This window comes from Dreissena polymorpha, chromosome 2 (assembly GCF_020536995.1).
Source record: "Dreissena polymorpha isolate Duluth1 chromosome 2, UMN_Dpol_1.0, whole genome shotgun sequence".
Taxonomy (NCBI): Eukaryota; Metazoa; Mollusca; class Bivalvia; order Myida; family Dreissenidae; genus Dreissena; species Dreissena polymorpha.
In genome coordinates, this window is record NC_068356.1 from 91,966,606 (window position 1) to 91,992,579 (window position 25,974).

Genomic DNA, 25,974 nt, shown 5'->3' on the forward strand with positions numbered 1-25,974 from the left:
CGATAGAAACAGTTCAAATATGTAGGCAACACACAACAGGAAACCTGACAATTTCCTGAGACTGACAATTCCTAAATGATAAAATGTGCCGAAAATGGAAATCAGTTTTCTATTGAGATGTGAGAGAAATGGTAGAGTATCATTGATTAAATTGACCTATAAGTTATAGGTATTTATGGCCAGAGTTTTCCAGGAAAAGCGATTCTGCTTCTGTCATATGACAATGGAATGAAGAAGCAAATGTTGGGGGGTAGATCATATATTAATGGATGTGAATGATACTGTTACATATGAGCCTTGGTATGGGAAAATAGGGCTTAATTCATGTGCATACTGTGTCATCCATGATTAGCCTGCAGGATCTGCACAGGCTAATCAGGGACGACTGATTCCAGCTAAACTGCTAAACTTGTTTAGAAGAGGGTTCCTTTAAACAAAAAAGTGAAAAACAACAACTAAATGTGCCGTTCAAGATAAGCCTGTACGAACTGCACAGGCTAATCTGGGATGACACTTTACGCACATTCATTAAGCCTCATTTCCACAGACCGAGGCTTAATTATTGTTCTCACAGCCGTATTCGACTCTTGATAGATGCTCATACAGGGTAGTTTTACACCTATATACGTAAATTATTATGAGTAGAATCATCCTATTTTTGCTCTTGGTGTACCACCAAATTGTGATCACCAAACAGAAAAATAACATACATGACAGCATATTATATCATAATTTTCAGTAATTTTAGTCTACATTTATATTGATTACAAATTAATAAATTAATGAGTATATACATGAAGTCCTAAATTCCTCTACCACAAAAAGTTGCACATCTCAAACACGCAGACATATAAAAAAAAGCAATGGCAACAGCATCCTTAGCAACAACAACATCATCATCAGAATCAACAACAATGCCCACCTCTCAACTCCTCTTGTGAGATGGCTCCTTCTGCTGCTGTGTCAGACATTCAAAGAAAAAAAATGATGTTTTGTTTTTGTATTCAATTTAATACACATGACCAACAACAAAAAGCAGCAATCATATTGTATTATATATGGCAATTTCACATTTTCATTTAAGAAACCTACCGCAAACTGCTCACTTCTAAATTCTATATAAAAATGCTCTGTATTTTTTTATTTAAAGAAAAAAGGCAAACCAACCTTATAAAAAAATCAGCAATAATTATTCATTATTTTTATAAAATAGAGAAAAAAACATAAAAATCAAAACGTACTTTTTTAGAGTACCATTATTTATCACTCAAATTAAATTATTTAACTTTGCAGTATATTATCAGGTTATTCAATTACTGTTTTATTATTCTCTAACATCACTAAATAAATTCAAGCCGAAAATAAAAAAACAAAAATAAAACTCACACATCACAACATGGTAACATTTTAAGCTTAGTGTGTGGGTAGATTTTAAGTATTAACATGGTGCCTACATGTAAAGTTCTTTACAACTTTTTTTAGAAAAATAATGTTTCCAAAACAGATATTTAAAAAATCTGTCCATAATAATAGCAAACAAGCCATTGGTGTTGCCATGACAACGGCTCTTAAATGTCAGGAAAGCTCTTAAAGTTAAAAAAAGAACCTTTCACAAAGTAAAAGGAAAAATCCAGAAAAAAATATCCAACCCTTGACATTTTCATCTGAAACTGATTTTATTTTTGTATGGTTTTAACGTTTTAATGTTTTTTACAAATCAATGGTGACATCATTGTGGTTCAGGATATCTGGAGTTGTCTAATCGTGACTGTGAAATTAAGGGAATCCTTTTAGGAAATAATTTGAGACCCATTCAAGATGAAAACCAAGCCTTGAGAAAAAATAATTTTGATGGGAAGCCACATGCAGACGACACTGAGGACAATACTTCTACGTAATCACCAGTATAACCCATTTATGCCTAGTGGACTCTCCCATCCTTCTAAATTTTATCAATTTATTTCCAAAATGAGGGATTTCTAGTATACTTATTTCTATATTTAGAATATTTCTTACAGAAATTTACGCAAACAGCGCAGACCCAGATGAGACGCTGCATCACGTGGCGTCTCATCTGGGTCTACGCTGTTGGCCAAGGCCTTTTTTCTAGACGCTAGGCATAAATGGGTTAAGGTCAATCTAAGAAGTGCGTAACAGAAATATGATAAAACGATAGATTTTGATAATAACCAAGGGATGAAAATAGAGACAAAGTTTATGAATATTCAATTTGTAAGATATGATTGATAATACATTGAATTGTAAAATGCATTCAAAGCATATTAAAATTTAAAGAATACAAACAAATGTGCTGGTAATTGGTTAAAGACTGAATTCAGTAAAAAAATATATATATAAATATTTAATTGGTTGACAATTACTCATAGAGGTTAACATGTCTAAAAATTAATATAAAATCCCTTCCTTATATACCATAGTATATGTATCATGAAAAGAAATATATAAAAAAGATGTATATGCATAAAAAATCCTCAATATCAGGTATCTATTGTCTTAGAACTTGTCAATAAATAACTTCGCACCTGATATAACTGTGACAAATCAATATTTTTTTCCAAGAAACTGTGAACATTTATTGTATACGTTTAATGCTTTTGCGGCTGATTATATGGTCTTTGAATATTCAATACATATACTTTCCTGTCAAATAATTGATCAGATTATGTTTGTGTTCATATATGTATATTTTTATTATTATTTTTCAAAAGCAAGCAAAGTTCTGAAAATACACAATATGCAGACATTTAATATAGATACTTTCAGGGCCCTCGATTTGCACTTTTTACCGCCGAATATTGGCGGCTTCCCCCATTAAAAAAGTATACTTTTTTCCGCTATTTCAGCTAAAAAATTCCCCCCCTCCAAAAATAATAATATTCTTTTTTACTTTGTTGCCAGCTGGTATCAATTGCTATTAACCTTTGATTTAATGTATATTATTTAAATTACGTTAAAATATAGCAATTTTAAGTGTTGAATGGTTGGTGAAATCTTCTAAAATTCCCCTTTTCGCACAAAACAACGCGAAATTCCCCCCTCTAAGGGCCCCGTCCCCAATCCCCCAAAGTGTAGCAAGGGCCCTGACTTTATACAAAAAAATATGATTTCATGAAAATTAATCAAGAGAAATTAAATCTAATTTGACAAATTGTGGTTATCATTGAATTGAAAACCTGCTAAGTCCTTATAAACATAAATATGTATATTCAAATGCTTAAAAGACATGAACATAGAATTCAGTTATATTTAACCAGAAATCCATCTTACGCCTTGATTTGAGATCACATTCTGTTTCGCTGGCATCTAAATCAGGGCTCACTATGAAGGTCACCTGAATAGTTGACTCCATACTAGATGTGGAGTTCATTACCAAACTGGAAGCTTCCATTATTCCAACACAGTCACTATCTAATAAAACTGAGCACATGTAATAGATTCCACGCAAGACCTTTTTTTTCTTATAAAAACAACATTAATCCATATCCAAGATTGATAAAATATCACTAAGAATTGAATTATTATCCTTTTATATCCAAACAACAAAAAGCAACAAAACTCCTGTCACCATAAATAGTTAATGCTGTGACTCCTCGCACGTTCACAAACACTATCAGAATAATTAAACACTCTTGTAAAGTATGATAGCATTATGGACTGCCTATCATTGATGGCAGCATCGCATCAATTCCATTTTAGCCACACAGCTGCGATCTCTAACCTGTGAATGCTTTATTCTCCTATTGTCAGTCCCACTGGGCCCTTACTAGATCGATACTCCATGAAACATATACTGGTCTCTAAAGAACTGCACTATATTGACTGTTGGACGATATTGTATCATAATCACACGCTCTAATGTGAATTCCTGCAACTGTTAACGAGCAATCCAATAGGGAGAAGAAAAAACTTACTAGAAAGAAAGTTGTCTTTGTTGGTTTGATATGAGGTGTTAGATAACTTGATAAAACACTTGATTCAATAAATAACAATTTTTTTGTTTGTTCATTTTTGTTTCTTACCAAAAGTACATTTGGGCTGTGCTCTGTGAAAAAAGGGTTTAATGTCTGTGGATAAAGTGTCGTCCCAGATTAGCCTGTGCAGTCCCCACAGGCTAATCGGGCACAACACTTTCCGCCTAAACTGGATTTTGGCTAAGAAGAGACTTTCTTGAAACGAACAATATCATTACAGAGGAAAGTTTGTCCCTGATTAGCCTGTGCTGACTGCACAGGCTTATCTGGGTCATCAATATGCACATGCATTAAACCCCCTATTCACTGAGCACAGCTTATTTCTGTTAAACATGTTATGTTGAAATGATAATAATTATGACTAACCATGTTTGTTAATGTTTTTTTTTTCATTATTGCAACCAAATGTGAGAATACCTAGCAAGCTTCTTCTATCAACAGAAAAGTACAAAATTACATGTGGAGTACAATTATGGTGCTATAGTTACATAGAAAGCTATACACTAGACACGTGTTGTTTGCAAATATGAATAAAATGTTCACTGAGACATTATAAACATCAAACACAATTAGACAAAAAAATAAAAACGCCATTGAATACAGTACAGAAACTTGAACAAAGCATCACTTCACAACAGACAACACAATATTTATATTCACCAAGCTCTTACCTGGAAACACACCTTTAATTTCACGTATTGTCCGTTTAGTTTGCAGAGAGCACTCAAATGATTTAGACTCGGTGCTAACTGTTTTCTTTAAAACTTTAGTAACAGAGACAAAGCCAGAATCTGTCTCCCCTTCAAGAGTGCTAGTGGTAAGTGTTTTCTCCATTATTGAAGACTGAGCTTCCTTTGTTTCCTCTGTTGAATCTGAAGATATCTTCATACGATCATCTTCCTCAGTCTCCTGCTTTCTGGCCTTCTTCATTGCTTCCCATTCCGTCATTGTGTATATTTTCTTCTTCTCTTCATATGGCATTTTGGCTAGATAAGGTGACTTAGTTTCAGTGCCTTTTCCAAAGTGTTGATTCCATTCAGCCGCTGTCATCATAAATTGGTAATTGTCTGCTTCGACATTTCCTTCAAAGTCTAGGTATGGGTGGACAAGTTCAGTGCTTCCTGAAGTAGAAAGTCTTGCCATTTCTTCAGCCTCTTTCAAGCTTGAATGATATTTTGAGATGATGTAGAAGTTGTCACATTCCTCCTCTACATCTTCATACTCTTCCAACGATTCCACAGATGCCGCCATTTCATCAGTTACATGCCCACGTTCCATTTTATCGTCTCTCTCGGCTGACCTCATAGTATCAATGGAAGATCTTGAAAACATAGAACTCGCAGAACTCCACCCTGTTCCTGCAGAATCCATGGATACCTCCATTACATTATGTCTTGGGATTATTTGGTACGATTCTAATGAGTCTACTGAGGCTTCCATTGCTTCATTTCTGTCCTCATGTATTGAATCTGTGTCAAATTGTTCAGAATCTTTTTCTTTAATTTCTAATGAATCTGCAGATGACGTCATGACACTGTCTTTCATTTCCAAGGAGTCACTTGACTTTCCCATTTGATCAGATTTATGTTCTCCAGAACTGGATGATGTTTTCATTACATCACTCTTCGGATCCATTGAATCTGTAGATTTAACAAATATTCCATCTTTCAGCTCAATGGACTCTGCAGACTTTGCCATAATGCCATCATGATCGGTAAGTGAATCTGTGTCAAACTTATCTTTCTTCTTTCCACCAAGCGAATCGGATGAAATCTTCATTACACCTTCACTGCTGTGTGTACTATCATGCAAGGAATCGCCTTCAATATCTGTTCCAAGTCTGGTTGCAGACTCAGATTTCAAGATAGCCGAGGTTATCGAACTGGTCATATCAGATTTGTCACCATCCAAAGAATCAGTATCATCAGCTCCATCACCTCTCACCTTTTTCTTATTTTCACTTAGACTATCATCTTCAATTTCATCTCTGCCGTCTATCGAATCCCTGTCAATATCACCATTATTACCCTTCTTAAAAGTCATTAGTTCTTTGGTTGTTATTAATGAGTCTGCATTAGATATATCTGGTTCACTAAAATACTGGTGTGGAAGGAGTGACCCAGATTCCAAAATTGACACAATCTTTTGAGCTTCTCTTTCAAGTTCTTCAGCTATACAGTACTCTTGCTCTAGCCTTTCAAACTCAGTTAAAGAGGCCTGTGACGATGTAATTGATTGAATACTGATGTGACTGAAACTGCTGGCAACTGACCCAGTACTTCGCCTACTCTCATCATTCATGAACTCCTTTTCGAGTCTTTCAAACTCTGTCAAAGATGTCAGGGATCCTGATACACTGTTTGAAATGCTGTTAGAAACACTGCTCTTCTCGCTTCCCTTTCCATTTTCTGGTGGTGACAGAACTTTAGGAGACAATATCTTCCCAATAGAATTATCAGAACTCCCATGTAATACTTCACGTTCCAAATGTTCAAAATCAGCAAGGGATGAAGACACTGATATACTATCTTTTTCAAGACTTTTGCTCAAAAACTTAGTTTCGTCTAATGACCCACCGAGGCTATCCTTGCTTCCACTTCCAGTCCCAATTGATCCAGACGATCTAGACTGGTTAATCTCTCTTTCAAGTCTCTCAAACTCAAGTAATGAAGAAGACACTGAAATATCATCCTTCTCTCCACTTTTGCTGAAGAATTTCAAGAGACTCATGGGACTTGGAGGTGGGAAATCTGGAGAGCTGTAATGCCTTGAGTCTGATCCAGTACCTGTACTTTCACTTTCCAAATCTTCTTTTCCAATGATTTCAAATCTATCCTCCTCTGACAGTTCAGTTATGACACTTAATGCTGCTCTGTCAACGTAATCGTATTTATCACTACCACCAATGGAATCATTATCATCCTCTTCATCTTTCCGCCACGGATGTGGCATTATACCCTTGACATCCATGGATGATTTGTCCCATGGAAACATTTCAACAAGTTTGTCATGTTCTTCCATTATCTCCTTTTCCTTTACATCTTTTTTCCCATGGAAACTCTCCTTAGTTTTCTTATCTTGAGCCCATGCCATTAGCTCTTTTAATGGGTCATGAGATTCTAAGAAATCTTCATCTCCTGGGCCACTGCCTTGTATATCAGAATGCACAGAGGAAGTCATAGATGCAAAATCTGCCATTCTGTCTTCATCATCATGTTCCTCGTCGGCAGCCACTACAGTTGTAAAACTATCAACGCTAGATGAATCACCCCCATCTTCAAACTCAGCACTTTTAGTTCCAGCTGATCGGTCATCATCAAGGCTGTCCGCACTGCTTGAGCTCAAGGATTTCCTTAACGGTATTGAAATTGTCGTGCTTGATGTATATTGCTTTTCTGTTTTCTGAAATTTTGATTCCTGTCTAGTACTTGTTATTTCTTCATTGAATGCACGTTCATTCTTATCAGGATAATGATCATCTGTCAAAGGACTAATTGACCTGTGATCTTGATCAATTTTATTTTGATCTCTATTTTTTTCAGGTTTGTGATAAGCTATATCCATTTCTTGTTTAAATTCAACAATATATTCTTTTCTTTCTTGAAAGTCAGCTTTGATGGAAATTACTTGACCGAATCGCTCTGATTTCAATTCTTGTTCAGAATCAAGCCTATTAGACTTGTCTAAAAAAGCATCAGAATCAGAGCTTTTCCCTAAAAAATGATTCTGTTCAGACTCTTCTACAGAACTTTCCGTTTCCTTCTCAGACATCATGGCCCTTATGACTGAAGTCGCACCCTGTTGTTTGGTTGCTGACTTTGTTATTTCAGGTTCAATATCTTCTTCTTCTGGAATGCAAACTTTCCCAGAATCGACACAATCTGAGGACTTATTTCTTGAACCTTCAAGACTGACTGCTTTAACTGATCCAATAATTTCTTCATCATGTTTATCCTCATCATCAGCTTCTTCAGGAACGCAAACCATGGCAAAATCCCGATAATCAATAACTTCTTTTGAAGATTTGGTCGCTGACAAAATTTCTTTACTCATTATATTTTCTTCAACTTCATCTTTCACATAGGCAATATTGTCGTCTTCATCACTATGTAAACGCTGTAAATGAGTTATTTCTGGTCTATCCTCCGAAAACTGTTTTACTAAAACTTTAAACTTTTTCTGTTGTTTTTCAATATGTTCTTCAAATCTATCAATCTCCTGTAATTCAAGTTCACTGTCATTTGTCTTATACTCTAGTTGTTCTTCGGATTCATCGGGTACATCATCAAAGGGCAAATCTTCGGCAAAATCAGTCATGTCCCCTCCATTTTCTGACAGAGGACTTTGCACAACAGCTAAGTCATCTTCAATATCTAATGCAGATTTGTACCTGACCTTCACTTTTACTTCTTCCAAGACATTCTCGACAAAATCATATGCTGTTTTCTCCAATAATCTGTCTTTTCTATCAGATAATTCAAAGTCTTTTTGATAACCAGCAGCTTCATCTGGTGTAAAGGTTTCACTGAAAAATCCTTGATTTTTATCAACAGGAGTGGGAGTTAATGGTCTGTCAAGATCACAACTGTCAGCTTTCAATTCAAACTGACTTCTAACTTCAACACTACTTCTGTCTACGTCAACATCAGTTTTGAGTTCAAGGTCAATATCAGGTGTACCCTTTAAGTGTTCAAGTTCTTCATCTGAATCATCATCAAGAAATGTTTCAGGAGTCCTCCTTTCCAAATCTAGTTCATCAAGATCTTGCATTGTGATCTCATATCCTTTAAGTGTTGTCATTTCTTCAGTATGGCTATCTGATTCTATTTCTTTAGTTACATGAGTAACATTAACTTCAGAATCTGTACGTTTTTCTGATTCTATTTCAGAAGTTACATGAGTAATATGAAGATCAGGCTCTACTGGTTTATAATCTGTGTCTTTGTGGTCTTCCTTGAAAGGGGACTCCTCCAGCAGTAAAGGGTGGTTCTCAGATTGCAGAGATGTTACACTAGTTGCCTCACCAGCAGTAAGAGTTTCCACTTCCATTGTGTTATGACTTTCTTCTGTGTTGGGAACATCACGTAATGATTCTGAAGGTCTTTCACTTAGATCTTCTTCAGTTCTATCGATGCCAACATTCTGTCCAAATGCATCTTTGCTATCAATTTGACCTGACGTGTCATCATGCGCAGACACAGACGCGTACAGTGATGCATTCAGTGAATCCACGTCTATATGTGATGCTGTCATAGAAGCAGCTTCGTCTGTAGGCATTTCCAACCCATACAAGGTTGTGTCTGAAATAACAAGAATGTCCTGACTACTTTGCACTGGTAATTCTTCAATCAAGCTTTCAGTTAAAGCAGTTTGGGGCGTGGAAACTGTCGAGATTTGATTGGGTTGCGAACTTGCAGTGCTCTGTGACTGTGCTAACAATATTCTTTCAGATATGACTTGACATTCAGCAACCTCAATTTCATCATTTGCTATTTTATGAACCACAACTTCATCCGACACTTGAGCTTGTTCTTGAAGTAGTTCTTCTTGCTCAAGATGTTCAACTTGCTCTTCAAGGCTTTCTGTTTCATTCTCATTTTCAGATTGTTCTTCATCTTCACTTATTGCATGTTCTTGACTCTGAAGCTGTTCTATATTGTGATCCACATTTTCATTTTGACCTATTTGGATAGGGGGCTGAAAAGTGGGTCCACTGAAGTCAAGGTCTATATCAGGATTGTATTCAACTTCTGTTGGGCCATTGTGCAAAATATGTACAGTTTCTTCCTTATGTGCTGATTCTTGTTGAGTAGCATTTAGTGACAATTGTATATCATCAACAGATGGCAAATCAAATGGTGATTCCAGACCTTTTTCTGATGGCTCACTACTGATTGGAGAAGAATGTTCAAAAGATGATTCAATTATAGACTTATCAGGACTAAGCATATCTTGTAAAGTTGGTGCAGATGGAGTAACAGCTGATTTTATTTCAAGATCCACAAACGATTTAACAGATTCTTTCTCAGTACTTTCCAGTTCACATTTTTCTATCTGTTCACATTGATAGCCTTCAAGATCTGAGGGAGACATTATTTCAAAGGGAGACATGTCTTCATCATCAGGAGCTGCAGAGTCTTTTGTCAATAGTGGTAGATTTAAGATTATTTCTGTTGCCTCAAATGAATCCTGAGTACCTTTTAAAGCCCTCATTTTAAGAGCAGCGCCTTGGAGGTCTGAAGTTGTTATGTCATGTCTTTGAATGCCTTCAAACGGTGAAGGTGCTGGTGGAGATGGTATAGAACTTGTACCCGTTGATGCAGAATCAAGACCTCTTACAACAGGTTTTTCATTTTGAGAATCATGTGGAAGAATATCAACATCCGCTTCTGTTGGGGTCTGCTCATTAAAAATCAATGTTTCAGTTTTATCTTCTTCAATTGTAACATCTGCTTCAAATACGTCATCTTCTGGGCTGGAAAGAATTGTTTTCGGCAATTTGGTAACAGGAAGAAACTGCTTTTCTACTGTATCTGGAGATAAATCATAGGAAGTCACAACATGTGAAACCTTTCCTGAGTCCAGGTCATACGAGGCTGCTAAAAGTGTTGGCTCCACTTCTGATGATGAAGTAGAACTTAACTTGACTAATTCTTCACTAGAAGCTGACCCTAGGTGTTGTGAAGGCTGCATGAAGGTTACTCGTTTTTCAGATTTTGTTTCACGCACTTCATCACCGGAGGTTTCTTCAATAGGAGACAATCTTTCATCGTCATTTGTTTCCCTGTCTGTCTCAGAGGATTCATATGTGTCATTGTCAGATATTTCCTTGCCTTGGACTTGAACTGTAACAAGATATTTTCTTGACAAAAACGAAACGTCAAGTTCTTCCTTTAACTCCTTTTGGTTTTCATGCATTGTTGAAATTTCCTCACTGTTTATTGATGGAGAAATTGATCTATCAACTTCATCAAATGACTCCCTCAACAGTTCTTCATGAGCTTTGCGGGATTCTCGACTGACAACAGCTAAAGGTTCACATTCAACAGTTTGTATAATAGTATTCACCATTTCAACTTCATCTTTCTCTGAGTCATATTCTTCTTCTACCACTTCTTCATCATCAGTGTAATCAAGGCATGTTGCACCAATTGAAGAGTACACAACTGTATCAGCTCCTGTAACTTTTACCTCTGTTTTAGGTAATAATTCTGGAGTTCCTGTTCCCAAATTCTCAAACTCTTCAATTTCTCTCTGGCGTTCTTGTTCACTAAGAATTCTGAGTTCAATAATAGAAGCTATTACAGCTTTTTGGTAAGCATCAGTGATTTTGTTATGTGGCTCCATGGAACCATCACCAGCATCATCTACCTGCAGCTCTTCATCTCCAGCTTTTTTCCATTCTTCATTCATTTTTAAGTCATATGAGTGAACGATTGCTTCATGTTCTATAACTTCTGCATGGTCCTCAGACAATGAAAATCTTACTCTCTGAGATTTCTTTTTTAATGTTGGCGAAATTTCATCAGATGAACCACTGCTCTCTTTGGGTTCAAGTCCGTCAATATTAAATCCAACATCTGAGTCCTTGTCATGGTCTCTTCTATAAAATTCTCCCATATCTAATGACTTATTTGAATTTGATTTGTCCAAGTTTTTACCTTGTTGATCAATAAATGAATCAGAAAATTGCCTTGTAAACTGAGAACGTATTTCCCATGGCACAACTTGTCCAGTAACATTATCAAATACCTCATTTTCAGAAGAGCTACTTGATGATGATTCTCTTAAAATATGAAGACCTTCCTCTATATCCATCAAGGCTGGACCTACAGCTCCTTCCAGTTGCTCTGTTTCAATATCATCAAGCTCAGATATTTTTCCACCTATAGCTTGTTCATGCTTCTCTGTTTCATCAGAAGGGAGATCTGGAATGTCGTCTACACCTGCAGGAGTTGAAACATGATGATCTCTTCTGGTATCAAAATCAGACAAAGACAAAGTTCTGTCATCGTCTTTTTGATACACAATATTGTTTTTCATCTCTTCTTTGAGTTCATCTGCAAAGTCAAATTTAGACAGACGCTCTTCTAGATCTTCTGGTGATATGCTTCTGTTCATGTCAAATTCTTTAAATTTCTTTGCATATTTCTGCTTAGGTTTTACATCATCATTGCCATTAAAGGCCATGTTATCATATCCTATTGGTTCTAATGGTTGACAAGCGTTATTGTCTTCAACATCAGATTCCTCTGTCATTTCTTCAAACAAACCACTATCTCTTTGGCTTTTATCTTCAGAAATGTTAGTATGTTTACCCTTCATATTCTGTGGGTCAAATGAGAATGTTATGTCCTCTTTTTGTGTTGTGTCTGATGCAAAGTCCTGTGTGTGTGTAATTACTTCCTTACGCTCACCATGTCTTTCACTAACAGGCTCAATGACTTGTTTTTCACCTGGTTTTAATTGGGTCACATCAAAAAGTACTTCAGTAATATTTTCATCTTTGGTAAAATTGATGTCAGTTGTTCCAGTCTCCTTCTTCGAAATTTCTACACTGTGTTGCTTCTCTTCATCATATTTCTGAGTTCCTGGAATAATTTCCTCAGTATTATCATTCATAATTAAACTTCTTTCTGATGCCAAACGTGTTTCATCCGTGGTGTGCTGATCCTCTTCTGTACTTGTATGCAGCACAGTTTCTAATGTTTCTTTCTTTATTGCAACAGTATCAACAAGTTGTTCTTTAATAAAACCACCTTTGTCTTCCTTTACAAAGGGAAATACAGTTTCTTTCACCACTTCAAGTTTGCTTAGAGTCTTAGCACTTTTTTCTTCAGTTTTAACATTTGAATCATGTTCAATAGCAGCTACAAGCTCTTTCGTTTCTCTCTTTATATCAGTGCCATCATCTTGTGACTCAATATTTTCCTTTATCATTTCACTAGTGGTTAATCTAACTTGTTCATTTGACTCCGTTGATTTTGAGAATTTTTGAGTATCTTCTGTTGAAAATACTTTTTCTTCCATTATTATCTTTGGTGGTTCACCTATTGTTTCTTCTCTTGAAATAGTTTTTTCTTCAACAGAGCTGGTAACTGTTGATGTTGTTTCTTCAAGACGTTTGTGCCTAGTAACAATTGTTTCAACTTGTTCCAGATGCCCTTGGTTTATATCTTCTGTGAACTGAGAGTCTTGGGATACTTGGTCAGCTATGCCCAAACTGGTTCTCATCCTTTCATTCATTCTTTCACGAAACTCATCTCTCTCGAAATGAAAATCAGAAGGAGACCTGCCAACTGATATTGCCATAGTGTCAACTTTCAGTTCTTCTTGGACTGGTGATATTTCTCCTAGCTCTTTATTGGGGGAGACAGATTCAAGTGGGGAGTCAGTGACAGAAAATGCCTGCTCCACTTCAGAGTCTTGGCCCTCTATTTCTGTTGTTTTAAGAGTGCTTTGCTGCTTGGACATGTGAAATGGACATTCGTCAACTAATGCCAGCAGTTTTGTTTTCTCCGTTGCTTTTAAGACAATTAATGCTGCATGCGTAGAAATTATTCATTTTTGTTAGTAAAACAAGCTTGTTATAAATAAGTTGAGACAGTTTGTCCTATCACAGTACACAATGTTCAAATAGTATATATAGATAACATATTTGTATGATTTATAAAAGTTTCAATAATTTTATTTATAAAACTGATAAAGTTAGCTTGTTAGATGTCAAAATGATTTTTCCAATGCTATTAAAAAATCATTTCTTTTTGAAGTTGGCATTTTGTTAAAAGAAACAAATGTTTGATGCAAAAGCATGCAGATATATAATTTTTTATAAAGCTAATTTATTTGTTTACACTCAAACATGTGAGTATAAAGAGACCATTGCATACATTAATAGCTAAATGTATATTCTTAATGTCAAGCTTAAATAGATTTAATTGTTTGATACATGTATATAATTATCAAGAATTGTTCACCATATCCACGAAAGTCAAGCAAATCATTTGGCAGATTTAGAAAACAGCTCATTTTTATAACTTCTACTACACTATGCTATTGCTCAATATGGAAGTAAAATTCTGCTCAGCAAAACATTTACCATTTAATATTTCATCAGATTCAAAGACCATAAACTTGTTTACGTGCACACAAAAACAAAATTAGCTCAAGTGATAGCCATTTCAACTTTGCATAAAATAAATTCCACTGAATGAAGATAACCGACACATGTCATGGGAAAATGGGTCCTATAGCATGTGTGGCCAGAGTTACTCCAGATCAGCCTGCGCATTTAAATTGCATGAATGTATTTTAAACATTTTGTGGCCATATTGATAAGATTAACATAAAACTTGTTGATAAATATCATAAACCTACCAAGTTCTACCCTGTTAGTACAAAAATTTGTAACAAATACATGCGGATTCAGGACAAAAAAGGTATATCTTTTATAGTGCCCATGAGTTCCTGTTTCCATTACTCTACCAAAAAAACTTGGGCTACTTACCTTTATTTCAATATTATCAATAAAGGTTGTTTCTTGGATATAAAACTTGAAAAAGGCACAAACCTATACAATTTTCAGTCAGACAATCATTATTTTTTATGAATGGTGATGTAACAGTTTATGTCCAATATGTTACATCTTGAAGTCCGATCTCAAACTGTTTTTACATAAATTGTGTAGCGTCTACAAATGTTTTGATAGGAACGACGATGAGGTCGAAACGCCGTGATGAGGAATCAATGCCGTTTATTTCAACGAGAATTTTTTAAGATTTTATATACAAATCATGTTTGCTAAATGGTGTCCAATCTGTTACATCATTGACTTTTAACCAATATAAATTGTCTGTTTTTGCAAAATGCTTTAACATATTTATTTTTTCAATTTATTAAATCGTAGGACTTTCCACAAACTCAGCACTGAACTAAAATTTTGTGGTTAACACACCAGCTTAAAATTCACAAAATGTTGGACATCAAGCTATTTATGATGTACGGAAAAACCGGGCTCATATGTTTTTAGCAGGCAAAAAAACAATATACTTTTATTCAAATGCATAAGAATGAAGTAAATTATAAGTAATATTCCTATTCTAAAAGTCAGATAATTCAACAAGAGCACCGCCTTGCGGGTGCAGACCGCTCATCTATTTTTCTTTTTAAAGGTGTAGGGACCTATCTCAATTCCAATCAAAGGAGGGAGGGGTGGAGTGGAGAGGGGTGTATAGTGTGGGGGTGTCATTTATTACATTATCATCCAAAAATGCCAACAAAATGCAAAAAAAATTAAAACAAAATTGGGGGGCAGGGGGCATTCTTGGGTGGGATGGTTGGACGGTATTTCAAAAATAAAATAATAAAAATGAATATTTGTGTTTTTTAACCATGTTTGAAAAAAACAAGAGATATGTTTGCCAGAAACACAATGCCCCCTATTGCGACGCTTTGAAATTTATATTTTTTTATTTTTTTACCTTTGACCTTGAAGGATGATCTTGACCTTGAACTTCAACCACTCAAAATGTGCATCTTTATGAGAACGCCGCTTTGAATTATTAATTTTTTGACCTTTGACCTTGAATGATGACATTGACCTTGTAGGATGACCATGACCTTGAACTTCCACCACTCAAAATGTGCAGCTTCATGATAACGCCGCTTTGAAAGTATTATTTTTTTACCTTTGACCTTGAAGGATGACCTTGACCTTGAAGGATGACCTTGACCTTGAACTTCCACCACTCAAAATGTGTAGCTTCATGATAACGCCGCTTTGAAATATTTTTTTGACCTTTGACCTTGAAGGATGACCTAGACCTTGAAGAATGACCTTGACATTGAACTTCCACCACTCAAAATGTGCAGCTTCATGAGAACGCCGCTTTGAGAAAAAAAAAAGACCTTTGACCTTGAAGGTTGACCTTGACCTTGAAGGATGACCTTGACCTTCCACCGCTCAAAATGTGCAGCTTCATGAGAAACACATGCATGCCAAATATCAAGTTGCTATCTTCAATATTAAAAAAGTTACAGCCAATGTTAAAGTTTTCGGACGGACAGACGCCATATATTTGACATTTGACCTTGAAGGATGACCTTCACCTTCACCTTTCACCCCTCAAAATGTTCAGCTCCATGAGATACACATGCATGCCAAATATCAAGTTGCTATCTTCAATAGTGAAAAAGTTATGGCCAATGTTAAAGTTTTTTTCGGACGGACGGACAGACTGACTGACATACTGACGGACAGTTCAACTGCTATATGCCACCCTACCGAGGGCATAACAAAAAAAATGTTGGGGTGGGGGGGGTATAGTGTTAGGGTGTACTGGTCATTTATTAGATGATCTTTAAAAAAAAATTGGGGGGGGATTGAGGGGGGGATTCGGGGGGCGTGGGGGATGGTTTGGGTGGAGTCTTTTGTGGTATGTCAGGTAAGAGTTGTTTTGTCAAAGTATCAATCAAATCTAATCATAAATAAATAAGTTATGGCAATTTTAGCAAAATTTAATAATTTGACCTTGAGAGTCAAGGTCATTCAAAGGTCAAGGTAAAATTCAACTTGCCAGGTACAGTAACCTCATTATAGCATGAAAGTATTTGAAGTTTGAAAGCAATAGCCTTGATACTTTAGAAGTAAAGTGGATCGAAACACAAAATGTAACCATATATTCAAAGTTACTTAGTCAAAAAAGGGCCATAATTCCATAAAAATGACAACCAGAGTTATGCAACTTGTCCTTTACTGTCCCCTTATGATAGTTTGCGAGTGTTCCAAGTATGAAAGCAATATCTATGATACTTTAGGGGTAAAGTGGACCAAAACACAAAACTTAACCAAATTTTCAAGTATAAAGGGCCCATAATTCCGTCAAAATGCCAGTCAGAGTTACATAACTTTGCCTGCACAGTCCCCTTAAGATAGTTAGTAAGTGTTGCAAGTATGAAAGCAATAGCTTTGATACTTTAGGAAAAAAGTGGACCTAAACACAAAACTTAACCAAATTTTCAATTTTCTAAGTATAAAAAGGGCACATAATTCTGTCAAAATGCAAGCCAGAGTTATCTAACTTTGCCTGCCCAGTCCCCTCATGGATAGTTAGTATGTGTCCCAAGTTTGAATGCAATAGCATTGATACTATATGAGAAAAGTGGACCTAAACGCAAAACTTAACCGGACGCCGACGCCCACACCGACGCCGACACCGATGCCAAGGTGATGACAATAGCTCATAATTTTTTTTCAAAAAATAGATGAGCTAAAAACAAAGACGCAGCAACAACAATTAATCAAGTACCTTTTGTGTCAGAATCCAAACTTCTTTTGAAGTCTGATAAGCATGAAGGAAAACAAATAACACTGTTAATAAATATTATAACTGCTGATTTTTGTTTGTATCCAGATAAAAAAAAACTCCGGTTTTTAAATGTTATCCAGGATAAACTGACAGTGTGTTATCAAAAAGATGACTACAAATGTTTTGAACTTTAAGGAATTCCAAATAAGAAGTAAATATTCTCCAAATCATATACAGATCAAATTCAAATGAATATACATCAGTTGAGGAAAGAATGCCACTTAGTTACAGGACAAAATCAAGCAACCACATGCAGAAGTGTGCATCATAGACCTCCGAACAACCCTGTTCATGTAATTGATTAGGGAACTACTTTTTTGCAGATTGGATGGCCTTGCACCATTTTGTTTTCATCAGCTGTAAGAATCTAAGACAAATGCCTTGTGTTTCACCTAAAATTCAAACAAACAGTTACGTTCAGTATTAAGAATTTTAAAATAAGATGTTAGATCAATATATTTGTGCATGTAATAATCACAAAACTTTGAGTTCAAATATTTCGGACAATTGCATTCGGAAAAGTAATAATACAGAAGACTGTATCAATAATCTGTAGGAAGAAATACATGACCAATGACAAGTAAATCACCCAGCATGGTATGATATATTGTTTGAACTTCAAATGAAAATGTAATATCAATTTCTCATTACAACATCAAAGGATTTTGCATCAGAAAAACTGAAGACTCAATATCCAACTATTTACTAACAAAGAAACTATTTCAAATTCAAAACTAATAGCTGTAAATCTCTTTTCAAAACCTAAATACATTTTTATTAATTTTAAGGCTAGAACATTGAAAACTTTTAAACGTATCGGTAAAAAAAAACATTTCCAAGAAATGGATCTTCAACCATGTGTGCCTGAGCTTCAAACTACAGAAAGAACACAAAAGCACATCTATATCATGCATAAATGTAGAATTTCAATTACTGGAAAGGATTTCTGAAAGAAAAATATGAATTATTCATAATGTAAGACTATTGCAGGGGATTTAAAGGCATACAAGTCCCTGTCCACAGAAAATAATTCCATTCATGCTTTAAGTTTTAACATTTCTTTTGGTAAGAAACACATTCTATTAGTCCAAAAGCGCTAAATGAAATATATAATTTATTTATTATATGTTTTCTAGTGAACTTGATCAATTTCCAGAGATATTACATGCTTATTCTTCTACAAATCTTTATTGATTGGCTAATTTCAATGTTTTTGGTTTGTATTCTGGTCAATAAGCTATTCATCAGAATCGTCTTTTTTTTTTAAAGTTTTTTGTTTAAGTGCTTGTTGACAGGGACTTTGAAAGATACCTTTCAGTTAAAAAATAACTATGCAAAAATTATTTTTGGAAACAGAACTATGACTGTGATACATCAGACCAACAGAAAAAGCATTTTTACAACATTCATCAATATTGTTGCTTATTGGGGTTAAATAATAAAGTTAAACAGCAAAAAGCATTCCAGTGATTGACAAGGAATGTAATAGATTCCAAAGGTGTAGGAAAGGAAGAAAATGGAAAAGAAATCTCTCAACATTAGCTTAGTTTAAAGCTATTTATTTAAGCCCCATTGTATAGAAAGCCTGAGGCTTATTTGAAACGCTCTGGGACTAGAACCAGTACTTGGTGTTTATAGGGGAAATCTAAAGAAGGTTCACACAGTGGGGATCGAACCCGTGACCTCCCGATCGCTGGGCAGACACCATTATCCACTACACCACTGGGACCAGTCCTGTAAACATTACTTTATGAGTCTTCTTACACTTAATTGAAAATACACACAGGGCTATGGTTCAGCACTTAGAAATACAATACTAAACAACAACAACAACACAACAAATATAATCCAAGAAAAAACTTAATCCAGAAAGAACCGATGAAGGCTGAACATAGCCTTGCAATCAAAACTGTCAGATAAATAATTAAATTTTATATAAAAATGATTCTTGTGTAAATGGACATGAAATATGAAATCTTCACAACTCAGTATTTAAGCCTATTCAGAATTAAGCAAACAGTAGCCATGAAAAGATGATCGTGCATCAAAGAACACAATACAAATGGTCACAACATTTGCTACAGAATGAAAACTGATGACACCGCAACAAGCCACAGATTTGTTACCACGCCAGATAACAAGCAGTGCAGACAACAACCATACTCCAAACTACCTTGACTAAAGGCTGAATGTGAAGGGTAGGTGTCGTCAGATTGAGAGACATCTGGGGAGGAAACAGGTCTGTTGATCGAGTCTGCTTGATCGTCCAAATAGTCAGTCATGTCGAACGAGGCTGACCTTTCTGACAAATCAAAGTTGACCCTTGACCCTGCGCTTTGACCTACACGGTGAGATGTGAACTCGCTGGATGTGTACTGCAGGGTGTCCTGCCAAGAGCTGCATGCTGAGCTTATCTAGACCAGACTCTACCGTGATATAGACGGGAGAAGAGTGTGAGCTCGACACAGACTGGCTTGGGTGGGCTAAAGAAGCCACCAGAGGTGTACGAGCGTCAGCAAAAGCAGAGGCAGCAAACGACATCAAAGAGGACTCCGATTTACACTCACCTTCCTCCTGGTATTCGTCCAATTCTGCAGACTTTTCGTAAAGATTCTCATAGCTGGACGATAGTCCTTCAGCTAATTTATTATCGGATTGCTTTGTATCGAATTTATCGCCGATGTCAATTTCACTAGCATCCATTGACATTCGATTCACTGTTGGCTCCAGAGGAACTCCTGTGTACACATTTTCATAGCTTGAAATCAGGGCCTTTCTACTCTCTGCTGCTGCAAGAACGGTAAGTTCTATGGGTTGAGGTGGGGGGATTTCTGACTCAGTGTATTTCGGAACCCATTGATGGAAGATTGCTGGTTTCTGATTGGTAAGTTGTGTGCGAGGATATGGGATCATTTGATGTGAACGAGGTATTGTCCTCACCTGAAATAGTCAGATCAATACTTTGTTCATTTACTGCTGTTTTCTCAGTCCAATTTAATTGTGTGGATTGTTCTTGGAATACGTGTTAAATTATTGAGAAGAAAAATGTGGAAACTTAAGAGCCAAAATATTAACAACATTTTTAGAATTGCTTTACAAATAAAACAACTATGAAAACTGTTCATAGCTTTTTTAATGAACTGAAAGTATTGTGCCTTTCTTGTTTGATAGCATTACATTTTTTATAGAGAACTAAATAAGCATTGGAAAGTCTGGTTACACATGATTTGGGATTCTAAAGTAGAGGAATGTATATTCTAGCACACTTTTCTTGCTTAGGTTTTAAAGCATTTTATCTGCTTAGTTAAAAAATTAAATTACTTCACCCAGGATTCTTGATTACCTGAACAATGAAGTACCTACAAATATTCTTAGAAAACTACCTTTTTAGATATTGACATGTATAGAATGAAAAAATGATCTTTGAAGAAAACAATGAAGAAAGCAATTTCACATTAAGCATGGGCATCATTGATTTTTTTTACTAACATATATTATGAGTTAAATCCACCATAAGAACATTTAAGTATTTCTACGTCAAAACTTAGTGTAGAAGAAATGTTCAATTTTCACAGATTAACCATGGATGGTTATTAAATAATCTACATTCTGAGATCTAATTCTTTAAATGTGATGTGGCAAGCAGTTCATGCATGTTGTGCAAAAAATAGGAAAATAAAATAAAAGGAATAAAAATTAAATTAATGTTAAAACAAAATAGGTACCTTTTACATGCAGATCGGCACCCAATTTGCGGTCAGAATCTTCAACATTGTCATCAACCCCTTGTTCATCATGTTCCTCAATAGCTCTCTGATCAATACAATATGTTGATGACCCCTCCTCCATTATTCTGTCCAGTCCCAGAGAAGTATGCAGAGCGTTTGAATCCATCGACATCATCATGGGATCCATAGCATCCCTCTGTCTGGCTCTTAGCAATTCTGAATCATCATCACTACTTGAACTAATTTTATCTAGACCCAGAAAAGCTTGCATAGCTTCTGGATCAAGAGATGATGAAAGAATTTCATCTTTTTCTAAAGATTCTGTCATGTGAGTTTGGTCCAAAGAACTGGTCATACTTTCATCAGCGTTCACACCTAAAGACATTCTTAATACCTCTTCTTCAGTGGACTCAAGCATTCTTTCAGAAATGTCTTCTGATTCTTGTTCAATTGTCATTACTGAAGCTTTTGAATGAGTGTCTAAAGATTCACTTGGGGCAAGTCCCAGTGACCTATGCAATGCATCTAAGTCATCAAATTCAATAGAAGTTGTCAACAGATCGGCTGATTTATCAGTACCCAAAGATACTTTCAGTCTGTCACTATCAGATGAGGATGATTCCATTTTTGATGGATTAGCATACCCAAGTGTTTTTGCCATTATCTCGTCATCAAGAGAGCTAGTGAGTTGGTATTCTCTTGTTATACCTAAAGACTTTTGTAGTTCATCTTGCTCCAATGAATCAGTCATGTCCTGGTGATCAAGACCCAAAGACTTTCTCAATGCTTCTGTGGCCATGGAAGTTGTCATTTCATCACCTTCGATTTCCAAGGACCTTTGCAAGGCTTCTGTATCCATAGAGGTTGTCATCAAGGAGCTGTCTCGCCCCAAAGCTCTTTGCAACATATCTGGGTCCATGGAGTCTGCCATCCCTAATTCACGAGTTGAAGAGATTGATCTTTGGAAGGAGTCTTGGTCTAAAGAGTCAGTCATAGAGCGGTGTTCTGAAGATGAGACTGAATACTCATCATCTTTTCCAGAGCAAACACTGCCAGTAGTTCTGTACTCATCTGGTTCCAGTGATGAAGCTATCATTGAATCCTGCATGGCATGTTCTGCTGATGAAACCATGATATCTTCCTCATCATACACATGTTTCAGTGCCTCTTCATCATATGATGCACTCATTATATTTCTCTCATAATTTAATGCTTTCTGTAGAACTGACTCATCCATGGAAACTGACAAAACTTCCTCTCTAACTATTCTGTGCAGCTGAGGTGATTTTTTTGGTGATTTTTTCTCAGGTGTGCCAAGGATTTGTTTCAGCTTTTCTTGATCATATGATGCTACAAGTGTGTATTCTGAAGGGGATGGTGGAACCTCATCATTTTCCTCTTCACCATCTCCGCTGGTTCTTTTTATTGCCAAATTTCTACTCTCTTCAATGGATTGTTCAATAAATATTTGCTGAGAAACGTCAGCAGACATTCTTCCTTCCAAATCATCCCCTTCATCATCTTGTTCCTCTGACTCCTCTTCTTCATCTTCATATTTTTCATCATCATCATCATGGAAAGCTTCATCCTTTTCAACAACAACAGACTCCTCCATTTCGAGAGTGTAATCTGTAGGAGATAAGGGTCTGTCTGAACTCTTAAGACTTTGCTGCTCAGAATCTGTGAGTTGCACTGACTTTCTTTCCAACATACTAGATTCTACTTCTTCATCAAGTAATGAATCTGAATCAACTTCTTGAACATCATCATTCAGGCCAGCAGCAGAACCAGTTATATGGCTTTCACTTTGTGTTGCATCTAATCTGGCATTGCTTCCAGCTTTTGCAAATATGTTGTCAGTTACATTTGAATCATCTTTTACTTCTGAAGTACCAAAATCTTTCTGACTAATGGATATTCCATCTCTCAATTGTTCAATGAAATGTTCAGTTCTGTCAATGAATGATTCATCAAAATCATCAATGTTATACATGTATTCAATTTCAACCATTTCATCTTTTTCTTCCTCCAAAATATAAATATATCTATCTGATTCATGTTTTGATTCTTCTTCAGCATTTGATGTGCGTGTATCTGTAGAATCAGTGTCCACTGATAAGTCATGCAATTCTTTTTGATCATTTGTATCTTTTAACTTTAAATCGGTTTCATCTTTGTCTTCAGACTTAATACTGGTCACAGAGTGTCTTCTCTCTGGTTCAAGAGTATGCTCAACTCTATCTGTATAGCTCAATGCAAGGTCATAATCAGATGATGAATGTCCAAGTTCATCTATTTCTATAGTCTCACTAATGACAGATGGACTTTGTGGAATGATTTCCTCCTCATTGTCTCCTTCAATTACTTCAATAACTTCTGCTGTTGGTCCAGTGGTAATGGATTCATCATGGTTGATGTTCTGTTTCAATTCATTTTCAATCCTTTCCTGAATGTCATCAGATACATCACCATCCAAATTAAATGATTCATTGTCTTCTTGATTGTCAAGGTATTCATTTTCATCATCAGAGGTTGGTTCCACTGAGAAATCTACAGGCTCCCCAGACATTTCCTCATCTGCTTGATTGAGGATAAAGCTATCAATGTGACCTTTGAGTTTGTTTTCTTCCTGTGATTGCTCGTCTGATTCAATGGGTGCATCTAATTCATCAGTCAGAACTCTTTTCACTACTGGTCTCTCATCATCAAAAACCTCATTATCACCTTCTTGATCATTATACAATTTCTGCTTCTCTTTGTTTTCAATTTCAATTTCACTGAATTGTTCTTCACTGGAAGCTGAATCAATCTTATCTGTATGAACTGATTCAATATCATCCATATCAGCTGATACAGTCTTTTCTGCAATCTTAACACTTTCATTATCTTGTAATTCATTAGTTTCTCTCTTTTCTTCTTCAATCATCCTTTGAAATTCTTTTGTATCTCGAACATTGTCTTTTCCAACATCATCCGAGTCTGTTTCACTTTCCCGTTTTGCATCACCACACTCATCAAGTGTAATTTCAATATAACTTTCCTGTCTTGAAAGAAGAACCTTTTGTTTTTTTAATTGGGTAATGCTTTTATCTGAAAGTAAATATTGATCTTTGTTGGAGACTTCAACTTCTTTCAGACATTCGTCAGTCTCCTCTATAATTACTTCATCAAAGCTGGATTCACGGCTTACATGCGTAGGTTTTTCGACAAGATCTTCATCAGAGACACCTGATTCCAATTCTTTTTCTATATCTGGCTTTTCTTTCATCTGATTTTCTAAACCTTCACGATCAAGTTGATTTGTTGATGTTTGAATGCTTTCTGATACTGAAGCTGTTATTTCTTCATTATCTTTAAAAACCTCACTTTCACTAAAAACAATGTGTGCGTTATCTATATCGTCACCTTGAAGTGATTCCAAATCTTGTTTTATATCAGGCTTTTCATTAATTTGATTTTCTAAATCTTCACTATAAAGCTGTTTTGTAGTTTTTGTAATTTGTTCAGGTGTAGAAATAGATATTTCATCATCATCCCCTTTACAAACCTCACTTTCAACCATTACCATTTTTACAGTGTCTTCATCATCATTCTGGCCTTTATACTCTGTTTGAGCTTTCAATTGTTTTGTTAGTTGTTCACCAATGTGCATATTTGTATCACTATTTGTAAGATTCACTTCGTTATCTTCAATTGAACAAAACTTATGACCAGGATCTGTCTCATTCATCATCATTGTTTCATTTTCCTCCATAACAAAAGCCTCAGAATTGTCCAGTTCTAAGTGCTCATCTAATTTTGAAGTAGTGTATTGCAACAAAAGATCACTTTCTGATACTTTTTCTGTTAGCACTTTCAAGCCCATTTTCCTCAATATCTTGGTCAACTGATGGTTCTTCAAATTTTTCTATACCATCAGTTACAGTTTCCGCTTTATTTATATCAGGCTTTTCATTCATTTGATTTTCTAAATCTTCATTATAAAGCTGTTTTGTAGTTTTTGTAATTAGTTCAGGTGTTGAAATAGATATTTCATCATCATCCCCTTTACAAACCTCACGTTCAACCATTACCATTTTTACAGTGTCTTCATCATCATTCTGGCCTTTATACTCTGTTTGAGCTTTCAATTGTTTTGTTAGTTGTTCATCAATGTGCATAATTTCATCAATATTTGTAAGATTCACTTCGTTATCTTCAATTGAACAAAACTTAAGACCAGGATCTGTCTCATTCATTATCATTGTTTCATTATCCTCCATACCAAGAGCCTCAAAATTTCCAAGTTCGGAGTGCTCATCTAATTTTGAAGTAGTGTATTGCAACAAAAGATCACTTTCTGATACTTTTTCTGTTGCACTTTCAAGCCCATTTTCCTCAATATCTTGGTCAACTGATGGTTCTTCCAATTTTTCTATACCATCAGTTACAGTTTCCACTTTATTCATATCAGATTTTTCTTCAGTACTTATGTCAAGGATTGTTTCATCTGACACTATTTGTTCTTTGTTGAGTTGGTCATCAGAAAAGATATCATCCAGCGCTTTGTCCGTCACTGAATCAATATCAACTGTTTCTTCTTTTATGTCATACATCTCTGATTTGTAGTCTATACTTTTTCTACGTTCTTGAAATGACTGAATTGTAATAATATCTGCTGTCACAAGTTTCACCTCTTCTTCCTCATCCTGACTTCCACAGATTGGATAATTATTCTCTAAAGGGGAAGGAAGCCGACACGGTTCCTCAAGTTCGTAACTCTCCATGGCATCAACAGTTTCCCAGTCAATTTCTACAGGATGTGAAATACTTATTTCTACTTTCACTTCTTTGGGATATTGCTCTGGAAAGGAATTGTCAATAACCTCTGTTTTTGATGGTGAAGAA

The 25,974-nt window shown here is 35.7% G+C and overlaps 1 protein-coding gene across 8 annotated transcripts in view; it reads right to left on the reverse strand.

Moving 5' to 3' along the window:
• The window catches only part of LOC127868048 (ankyrin-2-like), a 211,708-nt gene that overhangs the window by 13,928 nt on the left and 171,806 nt on the right, over window positions 1-25,974 (reverse strand). For 2 of the 8 annotated variants that reach the window (XM_052409623.1, XM_052409622.1), the window contains one exon: window positions 20,065-20,299. The exons of 5 other annotated variants lie outside the window; for them this stretch is intronic. In XM_052409623.1, the coding sequence (XP_052265583.1) occupies window positions 20,196-20,299 (104 nt within the window). In that variant the 3' untranslated portion in view covers window positions 20,065-20,195. Of the gene's footprint in view, window positions 1-922; window positions 959-20,064; window positions 20,300-25,974 lie in introns of those variants that run through there. One more of the 8 variants, XM_052409617.1, reaches the window with a different exon arrangement.